The 17702-nt window shown below is 46.1% G+C and overlaps 1 protein-coding gene across 3 annotated transcripts; it reads right to left on the minus strand.

Moving 5' to 3' along the window:
* Positions 1–816: 816 nt before the first annotated feature.
* LOC131455830 (disks large homolog 4-like) lies at positions 817–17315 on the minus strand. 3 transcript variants are annotated; one of them, XM_058623654.1, is made up of 20 exons: positions 17282–17315; positions 16574–16693; positions 15899–15969; positions 11129–11254; positions 6882–6932; positions 6045–6169; positions 5778–5947; positions 5266–5402; positions 5035–5185; positions 4395–4663; positions 4203–4305; positions 4028–4124; positions 3739–3915; positions 3621–3658; positions 3463–3510; positions 3263–3364; positions 2968–3140; positions 2772–2881; positions 2232–2323; positions 817–2024 (listed from the first exon to the last, which is right to left on the minus strand). In XM_058623654.1, the coding sequence occupies exons 1-20, from the start codon at positions 17298–17300 to the stop codon at positions 1918–1920; spliced, it is 2286 nt and encodes a 761-aa protein (XP_058479637.1). In that variant the 5' UTR covers positions 17301–17315; the 3' UTR covers positions 817–1917. The 3 variants fall into 3 exon arrangements, with proteins under 3 accessions (XP_058479637.1, XP_058479636.1, XP_058479638.1); XM_058623653.1 differs by having other exon boundaries at positions 4028–4305; XM_058623655.1 differs by lacking the exons at positions 11129–11254; positions 15899–15969; positions 16574–16693; positions 17282–17315 and adding an exon at positions 10011–10416.
* Between the last annotated feature and the right edge of the window lie 387 nt (positions 17316–17702).

Consider the following 17702-nt stretch of genomic DNA (forward strand, 5'->3'; position numbering starts at 1 on the left):
CGCGGACCCTGGTATGCTCGCGCGTCAGGTGTAGTATCCCACTTCACCATCAGGTGGCGGTAAAGGTCTGGACGCCGGGAATAGGACGCATTTCTACCAAAGAAGAAGAGAACAATGCTACAGCTCCCTCTGACACGTCTGGTTCGAGTGGCTCACAGCTGAAAGGTCTGTCGGGCAGGGGAGTCGGGGTGTCAGCCGGCTCGAGGGTCGCAGGTCGAGACCCTGCTACTTCTTCTGTTGTCGAAATGTTTTTTCTGCTTGGTGAACGAGGTCGTTACTCCACCTACCGGTGGGGCGGGGATTCAATTCCCTTCCACACGGACCCAACATGCTCTGCGCGCAGTTCCAACGGCATCGTTTCAGGAAATACCTCCGTCCACACAGTAAATGCTAGCACTGTACAGTTGCGCTGTAACGCTACACCAAAAAAACAGAGAAGAAGACGTTGTAAACATTAGCTGTAATAACAGAAACGGGCTCAGAATTAACTTAGCAAGGGGAAAGAAAGGGAAAAACTGTCTGTTTGTTTAAGTTTACGTTTCGTGCCATTTCCGCATGCATATCTAGCGACTTTACAGATGCCCGGAGACTTTTTTTTTATTTTTCAAAAGCGACAAATCTAGCGACTTTCTAAATATTTTGCGAGAATGCGCAATTCTGTCCCATGAGTGGCACTGTGTCTCCGTGTGGACGGAACGCGTCTCCCAATAAAAAAAAAAGCAGTATGCATATGTACTTAGACCCGTTTCCGTGTGGACGGGTCCTAAGTCATCAATATTAAACCTGAGTTAATTCAACCTGCATCATCACACTCAATTCAGATTTTATATTGAATTTATTTATTTCAATATTTCAATGGTCATTTTCATTTATAACTAATTAATTTTAATTTACAAGTCGTCATGTCAACAGCCTCCTCTGTGTGTCACATGACCCTGATTTTCTAAAAACCTGGAACCTTCAGGAACAAGTTCAAGAGCAATTTGAATCCATCCTCAGTCCCAGTTGCCATGGTCACCAGAGTCTCCCCAAGCACTGTGGGTAAGTGAGGGCGGGGCCAGTGGTGAGTGTGCCCCGCCTCATGACCCTTAAGCTCCACCCTTAGTGTGTGTCCTGTTTAGCAGCAGGTAATCGTGAGTACTGTGGTCCAGAATCATGGCCTGGAGAGCTGAGACTTTTGGGTAATGTAGTCCCTCGGTGTGCTGCAGATATGTCTTAGCAGCCAGGAACTATGGGAAACGTAGTCCACAGTCTTTCAATTTTAAAAACGCGTCTGTGCCGTCCACTGCAGCACAGTGGCAATTGTTGGTGTTGTAGTCCAGGCAGAGAGGAATTGTGGGAGATGAAGTCCAGCAGGACCACAGGAGGATTGTGGGTATTTAATAAGCCCTGAATAGACTGTGTGTTTGAGCCCCATTGTTTTATTTACAGTCACACAAGTCTTTATGTACACAACACTAACACACGCACACACACACACACACACACACACTCACTCACCGGTCTTCACGTCACATAACTCAGCCAATCAATCGATCAATAAATAGATAAATTAATTAATAAATAAGTGAATATAAATACTTCAATACAAACTGAACTCTACAGTCTGATTCGTTATTTACTGATAATACAGGATTATTGATCAACACAAAACCAATCAGTCGATCAGCTGTCACACAGACGGACAGGTGTGCCCCACCCCACCCCCTTTTGGTTGTCATGGCTACGGCAGTAGCCACCCAATCAGCGTCACCGTCCCAAAGAATGAACAACAAAAAAAACAAAAGATTAAAAGCGGCGTCTGCTCTCCACCCGGTTATTTCCTGCCTTAGAGGAGGATGTGCTGAGGGGAGGGGTGGGCAGAGCTGTGGGGGTAAATTGGTGGCGAAGGCGCCCCTTTGGCTCGGCAGCAGCCAATCAGAGTCTGTCGCGTGCAGGTACCCAAATGTAGGGGCCGCTCTGCTCTTCGATGACAGCTTTGACCTGGTGGTAGACCTCCTCGAAGCTGTCGCCGTGGACGATGGCTGCACACACACACACACAACACATGTGTTCATTAGCCCCAATGCTAACCTCGCTACGTTCATTTCAATCGCTTGACTTAAAATATAATCTTATGTATTTAAATTTGCGTTGACACATTGTCAAGAAGGCCAGTCTGCGTTAGTTAGCTTAGCATCAGCCCTGTGTTTGTGGGGGAACGTGCCATTACTGTCAAAGAAAGTTCTTACCTGTGAAACACTCAAGGAAATCCTGCTCCAGTTTGATGGCGCGGTCCATAGCTTTTCGTGCCTGATCCTCGGACAGACGCTTGTTCAGGTCCCTACACACACACACACACACACACACTTAGTTACGCCATGTTTTCTTTATGGTACAGTTTGGTTTGGAATGCTAAAACCCTGGGTCAGGCTTGCAATTGGACTGAGAACTCAGTCGGCGCGGTTTGGGCTGTGCCTGCAATCATACCTGCGGGCGTTCGCCTCGACCGACTTCCATGTGATAGTTATGCAGATCGCAGGGGAGTGGCGTTTTTCTGTGGGCCCAATCATCTGACTGTTGTGGGTCGAGCCACCATGACTAGTTTCTCTGGTACCCGAAAGTAAGGGTCCCAAAGATTGGAACGGTTGGGGCTGGTTACTTTAGTACTATTTGTAATGGTAATGCAAAATAAATGACTACCGTACCGTACCGAACTGTCCCACTAGGTGGAAACGTGGCTTTATTTGGGTTTAACATCCGGCTGAAGCGTCATAACTTCGTAGACTTACAGGATGTTCTCCAGGGAACGTGGTCGAATGAAGATGGCGACGGGGTGGAGCTGCGCCGCCTGGAGCCTCCTTATAGCGTTGGCCGAAACGTCCAGGATGCAGTGCTTCCCCTGGATCAACAGATGACAAATGTGTTAGCACTATGGCAACAAAACCAAGGTGACCCCTTGGTTTTCGCCATGACGACCAGTCTAACCTGCTCGGCCACCTGTCTGACGCTCTGCACCGACGTCCCGTACAGGTGGTTGTTGTACTGCCCCGCCTCGATGAATCGATGCGACTGGATGTCTCGCTCCATCTGTTCCCGTGACGACACAAAGTGGTAGTCCCGCCCATCGACCTCGTAGTCTCTCTGCGGACGAGTCGTGTCTACACACAGAGAGAGAGAGAGAGGGAAAGAGAGAGAGAGAGAGAGTGAGCGAGAGTCATGGAGCTGACTACTTGTTTGTTACCTAATGTTTCCAGTTTTCCGCCAGTAGCGGGAAACGTACGTGGGACGCAGGAGCCAAACTTGTCGGGGTATTCCGAGAGAAGGTCATCGTTGACCCGGTCTTTGGTCGGCCCCAGAATTATGACAGGACGAGCGTAGTCAACTGAAGACAGAGAGAGAGAGAGAGAAACACGTTATTTACATGGACTTGTCACAGCGTGTTGCCATGATGACCCAAGTGTTTTTATTAAAACAACTGACCTTCAATCTGAGTGATAAGTTCGTAGCTGTGGACAAAACCTTCTCGCCCTAGGAAGACCCGAAAAAGACAGTCACACAAAATGGACAGGCAGAGGAAATAGAGGGCAGAGACAGACAGAGGACAGGCAGACAGACAGGAAAGACAGAGGATATGTCACCTTTACTCTTCATCCTCGACCACTCCTTCCTCTCCACCCTGAAATACACAAAGTGATGAGACACGAGGACAGCGGTGGCGTTTCCGCGCCATAATGCCACAATTCTGACCCGTCTCACCTGTGTTTGGATGGGATGTATCCCAGCTCCTCTAGCTCCCCCTGCTGGCTGACCCGCCGGGCCTGCCACCACTCGTCATCGGCGCTGTCCATCACGTGAAGGACGTCGCCAAAGTTAAAATCCAGCGCCTGCGAGAGGACGCCGCAGTCCCACTGCTTATCGTAGTCGAACAGCGCTCTGAAAACCAGTGAGGACGTCATGTCTCAGGTGATGTCAGTGTCATTTCAAAATAAAAACACCCGCGGTGACCCAGTTAAGGTGCAGAAACCTGGACCTGGACCCTGTTTACCTGACGTAGACGCTGCGGTTGGTTCTCAGACTCCCAGACGTGCTGTTCATCATCTGCTCCCTCAGGTCGTGGATCTTAGCCTCGAAGCGACTGTACTCTGTGAACAGGATCACCACACTAACAACATCATCCCAGTTACATGAACAGTGTAAAACACGGAGTGTTTGGAACTCACCCTCAGGTCTGTACTGAGCTACTATGGTAACAGTTTGTCCTGCGTTCTTCAGAGCTGCAGCGGCCTGCTCGTGTGTCGCATACCTGAGGTCCACACCGTTCACCTGGACACAAACAACTCTGTCACAAAGACCAGGACACATCCAAATCAGAAAGGACCTGGTCTCTGCCAGGACACAGTCTCTGGACTCACGCTCAGGATCTGGTCTCCCTTCCGGAGTTCTCCACTCAGGTCTGCCGGTCCTCCTGCAAGGATGAAGGAGATGAAGATTCCTTCTCCGTCTTCTCCACCAACGATGTTGAAGCCCAGGCCGGTTGACCCACGCTGCACGCAGACTCTGCGAGGCTCCCGGGAGTAGTCATCCTCTCCCATCATCCCCCGGGCGATGGGTGAGTATCGTCGTGGTGATGGAGGAGGGAGGGCTTGTGGGTAATCACACATGTAGTCCGGCTCCATGTAGGCTGCAAAAACATATAACAGTGAGGAGGGACACCCTTAGCCGATCTTGACTCTTTGACCATCAGCCCAAAAACCGGCCCCTGCAGTAGCAGTGGTTTGACCACAGGATGGCGCCAGAGGAACAATACAGGAAGGGGCAGAAAAGCAAGCTCTTACTCAAGAAAAGGCAAAATTTTGTCTTGGAGCTCAGGTAGAGACAAATTTACTCAAAAACACATTTGCACAAGATGAAATATTTGAACCTGGTCGACGTTTTTTTAGACGAGCTGAAGCTAAAGCTAATTTGGATGAATCCAAATTAGCTTTAGCATCATGCAAATTTTACCCAGTCACCCAGAATAACAAGTGTTTCAGCGATCCCAGGTGTACGTACAGCTGGTCAGGTCTGGGGGACTGTAGCGATCGGCCGGGTGGATGTACTGCGAGGTGGGTGTGGCCACCTTCAGATAGACGACCTCGTCCGTGTTTTTCAGAGCCGACACAGCGTCTTCATGCAGGACGTCCTCCAGAGACATGTGGTTCACCTGTTGGGATCAGAGCTCAGGTCAAACATGAGGCCCGCAAATCTGTCCCAGGTCAGCACCTGTGACCAGAGTTTGCTTACCGCCAGGATTTTGTCCCCAATCTGTAGCCGTCCATCACGGTGCGCCGCTCCTCCCTCAATGATCTTGGTGACATAGATACTGTTATCTCCAGGAACATGCTGGTTCCCCACACCTCCTGCTATACTGAATCCCAGACCTGGACCGGAGGGGGACAGAACCACAGAGTTAAGCACAACAGAGGTTCTAACAGGAGGTTCTATCCCTATTAACAATTGATTGCAGCCACCAGAGGTCGACAGAACAGCAGAGATACACTTTTCCTCACTTTCCTTCCCTCTCATATAGGCCGTGTTTCTATCATGGTACAGTTCGGTTTGGTACAGCATGGTTTGGTAAAGCCTTTGATCAGAACTAAGAACAGTACCTTTACTTAATAGGCAATGGTATGGCTGGGGCTGGTCATTTTGGTATTATTGCTAATGGAAACACAAAAAAAATAAATACCAAACCATTCCACTCGGTGGAAACATGGCATTATTTTCCTTTCTCCTTTCCTTATGTCCTTTCCTACCTTTGGGTCCTTTCATCAGCTTGATCTGTGTGATGCGTTCACTCGGTGGGCGTCGCCGCAGGACATACAGCCTCACAACAGGCCCCGCCTCCTTTAGAGCCTCCACAGCTGTAGAGTGTGTGACCTCACGCACGTCCGCCTCGTTAACAAATACTATGCTATCGTTCACCCTGGACGGGAAGAGAGAGAGAGAGAGAGAGAGAGAGAGAGAGATTAACCTTACATGTTATATACTGTATGTGTGTTTGTTTGTGTGTGCGCACATACCTGAGGCGTCCATCCTGAGCCGCCGCGCCACCAGGGATGATCTTGGTGATGAAGATCGATGGGTCGTCCCCAATGTGTGGGTTATCTGTTCCTCCAGCGATACTGAAGCCAAGACCAGAATTACCCTGAACATGGAGAACACAGTCAGAACCTGAGCCAGAACACAAAACCCGTCTGACCTTCATAAAGGTCACATGCTGGTCACATGACCTTGCTCTGTAGAATGGTAGAATGGAGCTGACTCTCTCAGATAGGGTGATGCTAAGTATCCCAGGTGGTTAGTGATGCTGAGTATCCCAGCTAGTTAGTGACGCAAGCCACCTCAGATAGAACTATGTTAAACCTCTCATACAAAATGATGCTTACTGTCTTGAGTAGTTAACAATGCTAATTGTTAAATTAACTGTTTAAGGTAGTTAGCGATGCTAAAACTTTCAGACAGGGTGATGCTAAGTATCATCCTGTCATCCTGTCATCCTGTCTGGTGGTTAAAGATGCAAATCATCTCAGGTAGAACTATGCTAACTCTTAACTTTCTCATTTGGTACAATGCTAACTTTCATCGGTAGTTAACTGTGTTTGCCCCACCCTCTGGTGGATGTGGGTAATAACCTGCACCATGAACCCTTCCGTGCCAGGTGACCTTGATAAAGGTGCGGTCACATGACACTGCTCATATCATCTAAATTGTTCCCTGAAATAGACATGAAAATATCTCTGTGATGTCAGCAGGGCGGGGCTTATGTCAGCAGGGCGGGGCTTATGTTAGGGCGGTGAGGAGTTTTAAAAATAGTTTCTAAAAATAGAACAGAGTGGAGCTGTGTGTGTGTGTCTCACTCTCTCCAGTGTGATCTCCTCATACTCCAGTTCTCCCTCTGATCCGTTCATCTGCAAAAACAAAAAAACACACAAACAAACAGACACAAAGAGTTAAATCTCTCTCATCAGCATCATTGACCACTCGTCACCACGGCAACTCCTTGGTAACAGCTGTTGAGCCCTCAAGGGGCCCGGTTACCTTGGCAACTGTGGCTGTAGCTATAGCGACCACCTCTCTCTCTCTCTCTCTCCCTCTCTCTCTCTCTCTCCCAGCACCAGAACGTTGTTACATCACTTCCTGCGAAGTGGCATTCGAAAAATTCAGAGGGTGAATAATTTACGTCATGCGATCATTATTGATCAGTGATGAAAGATTGTATTGATCAGCTGCAGGTGACATTTAAATGGACACATCACAGTATACAACATAATGTAACAAAAGTGTGAAACAACACGTTCACTTCATGACCATGGAGAATCTGGAGGAGAGAGTGAGCGAGTGAGCTTGAGCAGTTAGATAACAGGGAGAGAGTTACAGTGACAGAGAGAGAGTGAGTTACAGTTCACGCTGAATTAATTAAACCTCTATATTTCCCATGACAGCTTTCTCTCTCTCTCTCTCTCTCTCTCTGAGTCTATGTCTCTCCACCACACTGATTGTGGGATGATGAGTAAGAAGGTCGTAACACACCACGTTTACACTAACGCCATCCAGTGTGCATTCTGTGTCCATACTCTCAGAATTAACGCTAACGCCAGCATGCAAACGATCCCAATATTAACGTGCTTATGTTTCATGTCCAGCATGCTAACATTATGTGACTGAGTTAGCTAGAAACAATGCTGATCATCACAGTCAGGGTAATTTTCTCAGTTAGAATCTTCTCAGGTTGAACGAAGGTGATCATCACAGTTAGTGTATCCTTCTCAGGTAGAACGATGCTGACCATCACAGTTAGGCTAACCTTCTCAGGTAGATTAATACTAACCATCTCAGGTAGAATGATGCTAATCGTCTCAGCTAAACGGATGCTAACCATCTTAGATAGAACAATGCAACCTACTCAGGCAGAACAATGATAGTCTTCTTAGGAAGAGCAATGCTAACTATCTCAGGTAGAACAATGCTAACCATGTCAGCTGGAACAAGGGTAACCTCGGGTAGAAGAATGCTAACCATCTCAGTTAGAATCTTCTCAGGTTGAACAATGCTGATCATCCCAGTCAGGGTAATTTTCTCAGTTAGAATCTTCTCAGGTTGAACAAAGCTGACCATCACAGTTAGTGTATCCTTCTCAGGTAGGACAATGCTAAGCATCACAGTTAGGGTAAACTTCTCAGGTAGAACGATGCTGACCATCACAGTTAGGCTAACCTTCTCAGGTAGATGAATACTAACCATCTCAGGTAGAATGATGCTAATCATCTCAGCTAAACAGATGCTAACCATCTTAGATAGAACAATGCAACCTACTCAGGCAGAACAATGATAGTCTTCTTAGGAAGAGCAATGCTAACTATCTCAGGTAGAACAGTGGTATGTCCTCAGGTACATTAATGCTAACTTCTTTGGTAAAACAAATCTAACAAAGAACAAGAGAAGTAACGGACAGCAGAACTCAAGTGTTATAAAATACCAACAATGCTAACCTTTTATAACAATGCTAACATTTACAACTCGAACAATTGATCTAAGCCAAACATTCAGGCAGGTCTGAAAGTAATTGCTAGATGGACAAAGGTATTTGAGTTTGCAATCAATAACATTTTGAGACACTTTGAATCCAATGTGGTGGCACAAATCAGAGAGAGAGAGAGTGTCAGGAATGACGAACAGAATTAATGAATATTTAAAGCTATGGTTGTAAGTTTTTATTTTGATTGATAAGTTAATTATTGAGTTGAATTCTTGAGGAGACAGAATTTAAAACACTCTGAGGTAGTAAACAATGCTAACTCTACAAAGTAAGATGAGTCATTATCGACGCCTACCTAATGTCACAGGTAAGATCATGCTAACCTCTTACAGGTAGTTAACAATGCTAACCCTACCAGGTAGGACAACAGTTAATGATGCAAATATATCAGCTAGTATTGCTAGCAATGACTTACAACAGCTTGTTTTGCACACAAACACACTAATGAAAAAAGCGTTAGCCATCTTGGAATCCGAAGTGAGTTTGCTCCAACTTCCGAGTTCCCACATCCCCACGATGCGAATGGTGTGTTCCATTTTCATCAGAGGTCAGACGCTGGACGCAAACATATCAACTGGCATTGCTAGCAATGGCTAACAACAGCTAGTTTTGCACACAAACACACACACTAATGAAAAAAGTGTGAGCCATCTTGGAATCCGAAGTTAGGTTGCTCCAACTTCCGAGTTCCCACATCCCCACGATGCGAATAGTGTGTTCCATTTTCATCAGAGGTCAGACGCTGGACGCAAACATATCAACTGGCATTGCTAGCAATGGCTAACAACAGCTAGTTTTTCACACAAACACACACACTAATGAAAAAAGTGTGAGCCATCTTGGAATCCGAAGTTAGGTTGCTCCAACTTCCGAGTTCCCACATCCCCACGATGCGAAAAGTGTGTTCCATTTACATCAGACGTCAGACGCTGGACGCAAACATATCAACTGGCATTGCTAGCAATGGCTAACAACAGCTAGTTTTGCACACAAACACACACACTAATGAAAAAAGTGTGAGCCATCTTGGAATCCGAAGTTAGGTTGCTCCAATTTCCGAGTTCCCACATCCCCACGATGCGAATGGTGTGTTCCATTTTCATCAGAGGTCAGCAATGGCTAACAACAGCAAGTTTTGCACTCAAACACATATCTTGGCACGAGCGTCAGCCATCTTGGAATCCTACTTCAGGTTGCTCCAGCTTTCGGTCTGACTGGAGAGGGTGTGTCAGCGGGAAGGAACGCCCACTGAACTCGGAAATTTCCGACTACTGGAACGCAAAGTAACCCTCTTAGGTAGAACTATGCTAAGTTACTTGTGCTAGAATAGCCCCATCCCCTGAAGGGTGGGCACAACCACAACCTTCACCTTCTTATCACCCCCCCACACACACACACGCCCAACCCCCCGACCCCACCTGTGAAGAACCAATCACGTGCAGGTTCCTACCATCATGCGCTGCCTGTGCCTCTTGGCTTTCCGCACGTTGTTGATGAATCTGCGTCCCATCTTCTTGGCGTACCACACCGACACGAACATCACTCCTGCGGCTCTTACGTAAACACCGAGGATGAATAATTAACAAGCACGAGCGCGCGCGCACAGCCAGGCCCGCACATCAGCCCGCCATCCAGAGAGAGAGAGAGAGGGAGAGAGAGAGAGAGAGAGAGAGAGAGAGGGAGGGGGGCAGTCCTCTGAACGAAGAGCTAGAGAAACCAACAGATTCTCAGAAATAAGAGGAAAGAGAGAGAGAGGCTGTTTTTCACTGTCAGCCTCCTCCGCTCTCTCTCTCTCTCACTCTCTTCCTCTCTCTCTCTCTCTCTCTGCTCGACCCTCCTAATGCCCCACTGCACATCACCCTCTCTCTCTCTCTCTCTCTCTCTCTCTCTCTCTCTCTCTCCCTCTCCCTCTCTGAAGGAATCCCCTCCCCTATGTGATGTCACTTGGCCGGCGGATGTAAAAGAGAGCGAGATAGAGAGCAGAATTGAAATTGCCCAAAAAGAGTGCTTTCAATAAACACATACACACAGGAACATTTCAGCTAAAGTTGTTGCCATGGCAACACCTCCCCCTTCTCATTCCTGTGCACCCCCCACACACACACTTAGAATTCTCCTCGTTGCCATGGTGACTGTTGAAGGGGCAAAAAAAAAAGAGAGCGAGAGAGAGGCAGCATCACAGAGTGGGCACTGACAACCCACACAGTGTGTGAGTGTGTGTGTGTTACATTACCACAGACACACACACACACACAACTTACAACTCAACTGAGACATGTTAATGTGTCCTGTGTCTTCCAGGACCTTCCAGGCCCATCAAGCACTTCTAAAAGTACTCCTCCCTCCATTCCTGCTACAGGAACCTAGAATTTCTTCAAGGACCTTTTTAGATCCTCCTCAAGGACCCTGCATCCTGACACATAATCAGCACAGTGGGGACACAATGAAAAACCACTCACTCTCCCACACCAACTGTCCCTTTAAACCTGAATCTAGTGGTGTCCTAACAAGAGTGTGTGTGTGTGTGTGTGTGTGTGTGTGTGTGTGTATGTGTGTGTGTGTACATACGGTGAGTGCAGCGGCGTGTGTGTATCCGTCCAGGTGTGTATGGCTGAGCTCGGTGCTGCGTCCAAGAGTCATGGGACCAGGGCTGGGGTCAACAGGTGGAGTCTCATCATCTTGGTAGCGATACTTCTGCAGACACAGACGGTGTTACAGTTAGCTGCGTTAGCACTAGCTCTGTCGCTATACGCTCTGTATTTCACCGGCTCTGTTAGCATTAGCTCTCACAGCACCAGTTATGTTAGCATCAGCTCTGCTAGCATTCACTCTTGAAAACGTCAGCTCTGTTGGCATCAGCTCCGCTAGCATGCCCTCTTATAGCTTAACCTCAGTAATCATCAGTTCTCTTATTATCAGCTAGGTTAAAGTCAGGGTTGTTAGCATCAGCTCTCCTAGCATTCACTCTTATGGTATCAGCTTTAGCATTATTAGCATTAGCTCACATCTCAGCACCTGCTCTGTTACCATCAGTTCTGTTAGAATCAGCTCTGTTAGCATCCACTCTATTGGCATCAGCTCTCATAGCACCAGTTCTATTGGCATCAGCTCCGCTATCATTCAGTCCTATAGCTTCAGCTCAGTTATCATCAGTTAGGTTAAAGCAAGGACACTTAGCATTAGGTCTGCTAAAGTTAGCGCTTATGACACCAGCTGTTACCTTCCACTCTGTTAGCATTAGCTCTGTTAACGTCTGCTAGCATTCACTCTTATAGCACCTGCTCTGTTACCGTCAGTTATGTTAGCATCAGCTCCCCTAGCATTAGCTCTTATGGCACCAGCTCCATCACCTTCCACTCTGTTAGCATTAGCTCTGTAAGCATCAGCTAGGTTAAAGTCAGGACAGTTAGCATCAGCTCTGTTAGCATTCTGTTAGCATCAGCTGCTCTCTTCAGATGTGATACCTGAGTCATCAGTGTTGAGGGGAATTTCTCTCTCCCTCTCTCTTATAGCACACTGTCAAACTATGACATCACCCGCCCACACACAGACACACACACACAAATCAAGGTGACTCTAAAGCCAAAGACACGTTGAATGGGAGGCAGAGATGGTTATGCGGTTGCCATAGTGACAGAACGGGAGCCTCTGTTCCCTCGGCAACTGACGTCAGGAGACGGAGGTGGAGCCAATCTTGATTCATGAAAAGTGAGTGAGTGCGTGTGTGTGACAGAGAGAGAGAGAGAGACCTCACCTTTTGCCTAAGAGGTCAAATGAAGTCATCATCTCTAACACACACATTCTTATACAGCAACCTTAGTGAGGACACTCAGACAATGCATTCCCTGAACCCTTAAACTAACCCTTATCCTGACACCCAGTTCTAATCTGAAGCCCTTTAAAATATTAATTAAAGTTTGTAATTTCTTCACAACGATTTGTCCACAAACACACACACACGGTCTTGTTTCCAGCACTTCAGAGGACATTACGCTGACTTATTCCGTGGAGACTTACTCTAACCATAACTTTAACAACTGACCTAACCTTAACCCTACAACATGTACTAATTTATGTTATAGGGACTTGATTTTTGTCCCCATACAGATTTAGGTCCCCACAACATGAGTAATACCTGAAAAACACACACACACACACAAAACCTGTTTTCATATCTTAGTGAGGACATCTTTCCAATTATCCTGGTTTGATTTATTAACTGGTGTTTTGTTCGGGTTTGGTTTACTGCCTGGTGTTTTGTTCTGGTTTTGGTTTATTACTTGGTGTTTTAGTCCTGGTTTGGTTTATTACTTGGTGTTTTAGTCCTGATTTTGGTTTATTACTTGGTATTTTAGTCCTGGTTTGGTTTATTACCTGGTGTTTTAGTCCTGGTTTGGTTTATTACCTGGTGTTTTAGTCCTGGTTTTGGTCATCTGAACTGGTTTAAATCCACTTCACACAACTCTAAACTATCTAAGTAGTTAAATTAGTGACCAGTTTATAAAATTATCTAAACCAAATTGAGTTGTGACAAAACTTAATCTCATTAAATAAACTGTTTTTAACCCTAAATCTAAAACAGTGACATGTTTAATCTTATCCTGGTCAACTATAATCTTGACTGGATTATAACTGGTTTAAACTGGTTTAAACTGGTTTTAAATGTTCTGGCTCTAGTTCTGCTGTGACTGTGTCTTTTCATTTGTCCATTATCGGAACTGATGGAGCTAAAGATAGAAAAGCTATTCCGATCCAACTCACAACGTACCTGTAAGTGAGTGTGCGAGAGTGTGTGTGAGTGTGTGTGAGAGAGAGAGAGAGAGAGAGAGAGAGAGAGAGAGGGAGAGAGGGAGAATACAGTGATAGACATTACACCAAGAAATATACCAATCCAGGGATAAAACACCAGGAAATACACCAAACCAGGTGTTTTGGCTCTGGTTATCTTGGTGTTTTATTCCTGGTCCGTTGTATTTCCTGATATAATAATCATCAGTGTATTTAGAAACACACTGGCAGATATGACGTGTGTCGAAACAAAAATAGCTCCTTCTATCTTTAGTTCCATCAGTTGTGATAATGGACAAGATGAAAAGACACAGTCAAAGCAGAACCAGAACAGAACAGGACCAGACCAGTTTAGACCACATTTAGAATGATTTTTACGCAGATGGCCTCTGAGTGCTCATACTGGTCTGGAGAATACCAGTTACTAGTTAATAGCATCAGATTTGACCTGGTTCATGTTAAACACATTTTTTGGCAAAGTTTAGACCATATTTGTTTCAGACTAGTCTGAATTCTAGTTTACATCACCAGTTTAACCAATTTGACTCTGGTACCTGTTTCGAACACTGTAAATCGAGTCAACCTAACTTGTGTGTTTAGACTAGTCCAAAGTTGGGCCAGTTTAGAACAGTGGCTTTCGTCGGTTTGACTGAAGTCAGGCTAATTTAGAATCGGAATGATCAACACCAACCGGTGTAAAGCGGTTTTAGAACCAGTTTAAACCAGTTAATGTTGCATTTATCTTGTCTTAAGAATGACCTCCATGTCAATGGACAGGAACAAGACTTCTGATTTTTATGCAGATGGCCTCAGAGTGCTCACACAGAACTGGAGAATACCAGTCTAAACCAGTTTAAATGTAATTAATAGCATCAGATTTGACCTTGTTTACATTAAACATGTTTTCGAAGAACTTTTGGACCCCATTTTTGTTTACGTTTACCAGCTTTGAAACCAGATTTAAACTTTCTGTTTACTCAACGAGATTCTGTTTTCATGTTATTTTAAACCACAGGGTTTCAGACTAGTCTGAATTTGTTTTGAACACTGTAAACCAAGTCAACCTAACTTGTGTGTTTAGAACAGTTGCTTACGTCGGTTTAACTGAACTCAGGCTGGTTTAGAGTTGGGACGATCAACACAAACCCGTGTAAAGCGGTTTTAGAACGAGTTTAAACCAGTAAATATAACATTTATCCATCTTAAGAATGACCTCCATGTCAATTGACAGGAACAAGACAGTTACCACGACAACAACAACGACGTACACATTTGACCATAGTGCCTGTGTTGTATCCTGTAATAACGTTTCCATGTGACTCAGGTCACGTGACAATGAACACAGATGCTAACATCTTCTGGCCTGGTGGTGGCGCTACACTAAGTGAACTTTAACAAGCAGCTGGTTGGGCTCTGACCCGGGCCACCATGCGGCCTCCGTCATAGCTGACAGACACAGAGTGAAGTGACGGGGCATTTTACCTGAACGTCATGTGACCTGTTGATTCACACTCGTTGTCGTGTTTCTACTCGTCCTCACGTCCGAAGTGAGAAAGTGATGCGCAATTAAAAAAATAAAAAATAAAACCCACACGTGTGTGTTTGAAACGTGACACGTGCCAAGCTCAACATCCCGCTCCCTACGGCAGCTCCACTAACCGTTAGCAACAAGCCAGAGGCAGCCTGAGCTACATGCTAATGTGCCCGTGCTAACCACATGCACACACACACACACACACACACACAAGAGAAGAGAGAGAGATGGTGAATGAAAACATGACAGAAAGCAGCAAACACACACATGACAACACTGGCTGTTGTGTTTTAATGAGAAGTGTGCGTGCGTGCGTGTGTGTGTGGGTGTGAGTGTGTGTGCATGCTGGCGGTCTGCTCTTACCTTGGTGGTGACAATGCAGAGGCAGTCCATATCCACACACACACACACACTCACACACACACACACACACACACACACATTGCTACACACACACACTCACACACTCATACTCAATCTCTCTCTCTCTCTCTCGCTCTCTCTCTTTGTCACCCTCCCCCCCTCCTCGTCCGTCTATCTGTCTATCCCCTCTCTCTCTTTCTCACTCACTCGCTCGCTCTCTCGCCTCTTCTATTCCTACGATTGTCAGGGCTGAGAGAGAGAGAGAGAGAGGGACAGACGGGGGGGACAAGTAAGTGAGCGGTGCAGGAGGAGAGCGAGACAGATGAAGAAGAAGAAGAAGATGGGTGTTTTTTTTTTTAGTGGTGATGGGGGGGGCGCACACCTCCTTGACTCACTCTTGTTGATGACAAAAAGACTGAGCGAGGAAGAGAGACATAGAGAGACAATGAGAGGTACAGAGAGAGAGAGGAGAGAGGAAGGAGGTGGGGTGGGTGGAGGGGAGCTGGGCTCCTGTTGCCATGGTGTTATGCAGCTGTTGCCCCGGCAATGCTGCTGCAGCTGTTGCTAGGTAACAATGATGGGTGTTGCCATGTGGATTATAAAGAAAGAGAGGGAAGAGAAGTGTGTGTGTGTGTGTGCGTGTGTGTGTGTACCTGTCCAGGTGTGTTGGGTTGTCCTGCTGTCTGGTTCTCACACACCGTCAGCTCGTAGAACTCCTGTATGTCTGAGGACACACACACACACACACACAGACGCTCACAATCTCGTCCAATCACTGAACTGCAATCACCGTGACATCACTCTGATGACATCATCACAGACCTCCAGTTTGTGGAGACAGGCCTGCGTCTGTTTCGCTCACAAACACACACTGTGGTAATCAATCAGAATGCTCAAGTCTGTGATAACTTGTATGTGTTCACCAAAATATAGAGAAAAAAACAATTTAAGCAGGACCTTATCTAAACATGAACAAAATGTTTCAAACTGGCGATCGGCAGCGAATGAACTACATATGGTGCCATCTTGCCTGAATTTAACTGGTCATGTGACCCCCCCCCCCCCCCCCACATCATGTCCAGTGACGCGGGGTGGCGTGTAAATGCGGAAAAACTTGACCTTTGTGATAAACCTTCATATCACCAAATCTGAAAAACCTCCTCATGAAAAAAACGTAAAAATGTTTTTGGGGTATTTGAGAGGTTCATTACGGTTTGGGACGTTTCGAAGGGGTAATGGAAACCCAACTATTCATTGCTACTTCAAAATACCAGAAATGTCCCTTTAATATGTATATGTGTATATGTGTGTGTGTGTGTGTGCCTTACCCAGCAGAGCCTGGAACAGGTCACTCTGAAAGATGTTGAGCAGCTTTTCGGCACGACCTTTGACCCCTTCAGTAGCTCCGGCCTGACAGGCCTCCATCACCTGTAGAGCACGTTCAGTATCTGAGGAGAGACATGACACATGACTCTACTGCCCTCTACTGGACTTTTACAGGAGTTAACAGTAGTGTTGGCATTTTATGAGTATGATATTTGCAACTATGAGTTTGTGTTACGCCCCCTTTCAGGGATCAATAAAAATCTGTCTTCTGCCCTCTGGTGGACAGGTACTGAGCTGCAGGCAGCGCTAGCCACTGACAGCAGTATGTTTTTTTTGTAATTTCAATGACATTTATGGTATGAAACTAAGTCACGAAGAGTTCAAACATAACTAATTAATGTAATGTAACTAATAATTAATGTGACACAGCAGGTGTGTGAAGTCACGCACCTCAACGTCATTACTGACTGTACATCAACAGAAACACACGAGCCAGAGGTCAAAGGTCAGGGGGGATGACGACTCAGTGTAAAGACCGACCGAAGACGCGTTTTACTGACAACAAGAGGAAGAGTAAACAAGCCGAAGTACAGAGGACGGGGAGGCTGCGAGTTATGAAGGCCACCACACACACACTGCTTCACCTTTACACACACAATACAACACACGCTCACACACACACAAGATATAACGGTAGAAGAATGTCTCACCGTCTCTTTTCAGCGGCATGTCGTCTCTTTCTGATCCACATTAATCCTCTTTAGGGATTTTACACACACATACACACAAACTAAAGGCATGCTGGGTAATGAAGTCTTAACACCGATGGCCCTGCCCCTCCCCTCCCAGTCACTGTCAGTCCCAGCTTGATTGGCAGATCTGTTAAAGGGATATTCCAGGTATTTTGACGTGTGGTTGTATGATGTACTTGCACACACAGTAGATGGTACAGGCCGGGCTGTGAGTGAGATTAAGAGAGATTAGGATGGTTCTCTGCACAGGGAGACTAGTGGTGTGTTTCCATAGAGTGTAGCAGTTCAGTTCAGAACGGTACGGTATGTATTTTTTTGTGTTTTCATTAGGAATAGTACCAAAATAACTGTTCCAGTCAGGGCCGGCTCTTGGCATAGG

The sequence above is a fragment of the Solea solea genome, chromosome 3 (assembly GCF_958295425.1).
Source record: "Solea solea chromosome 3, fSolSol10.1, whole genome shotgun sequence".
In the NCBI taxonomy this organism is placed as follows: Eukaryota; Metazoa; Chordata; class Actinopteri; order Pleuronectiformes; family Soleidae; genus Solea; species Solea solea.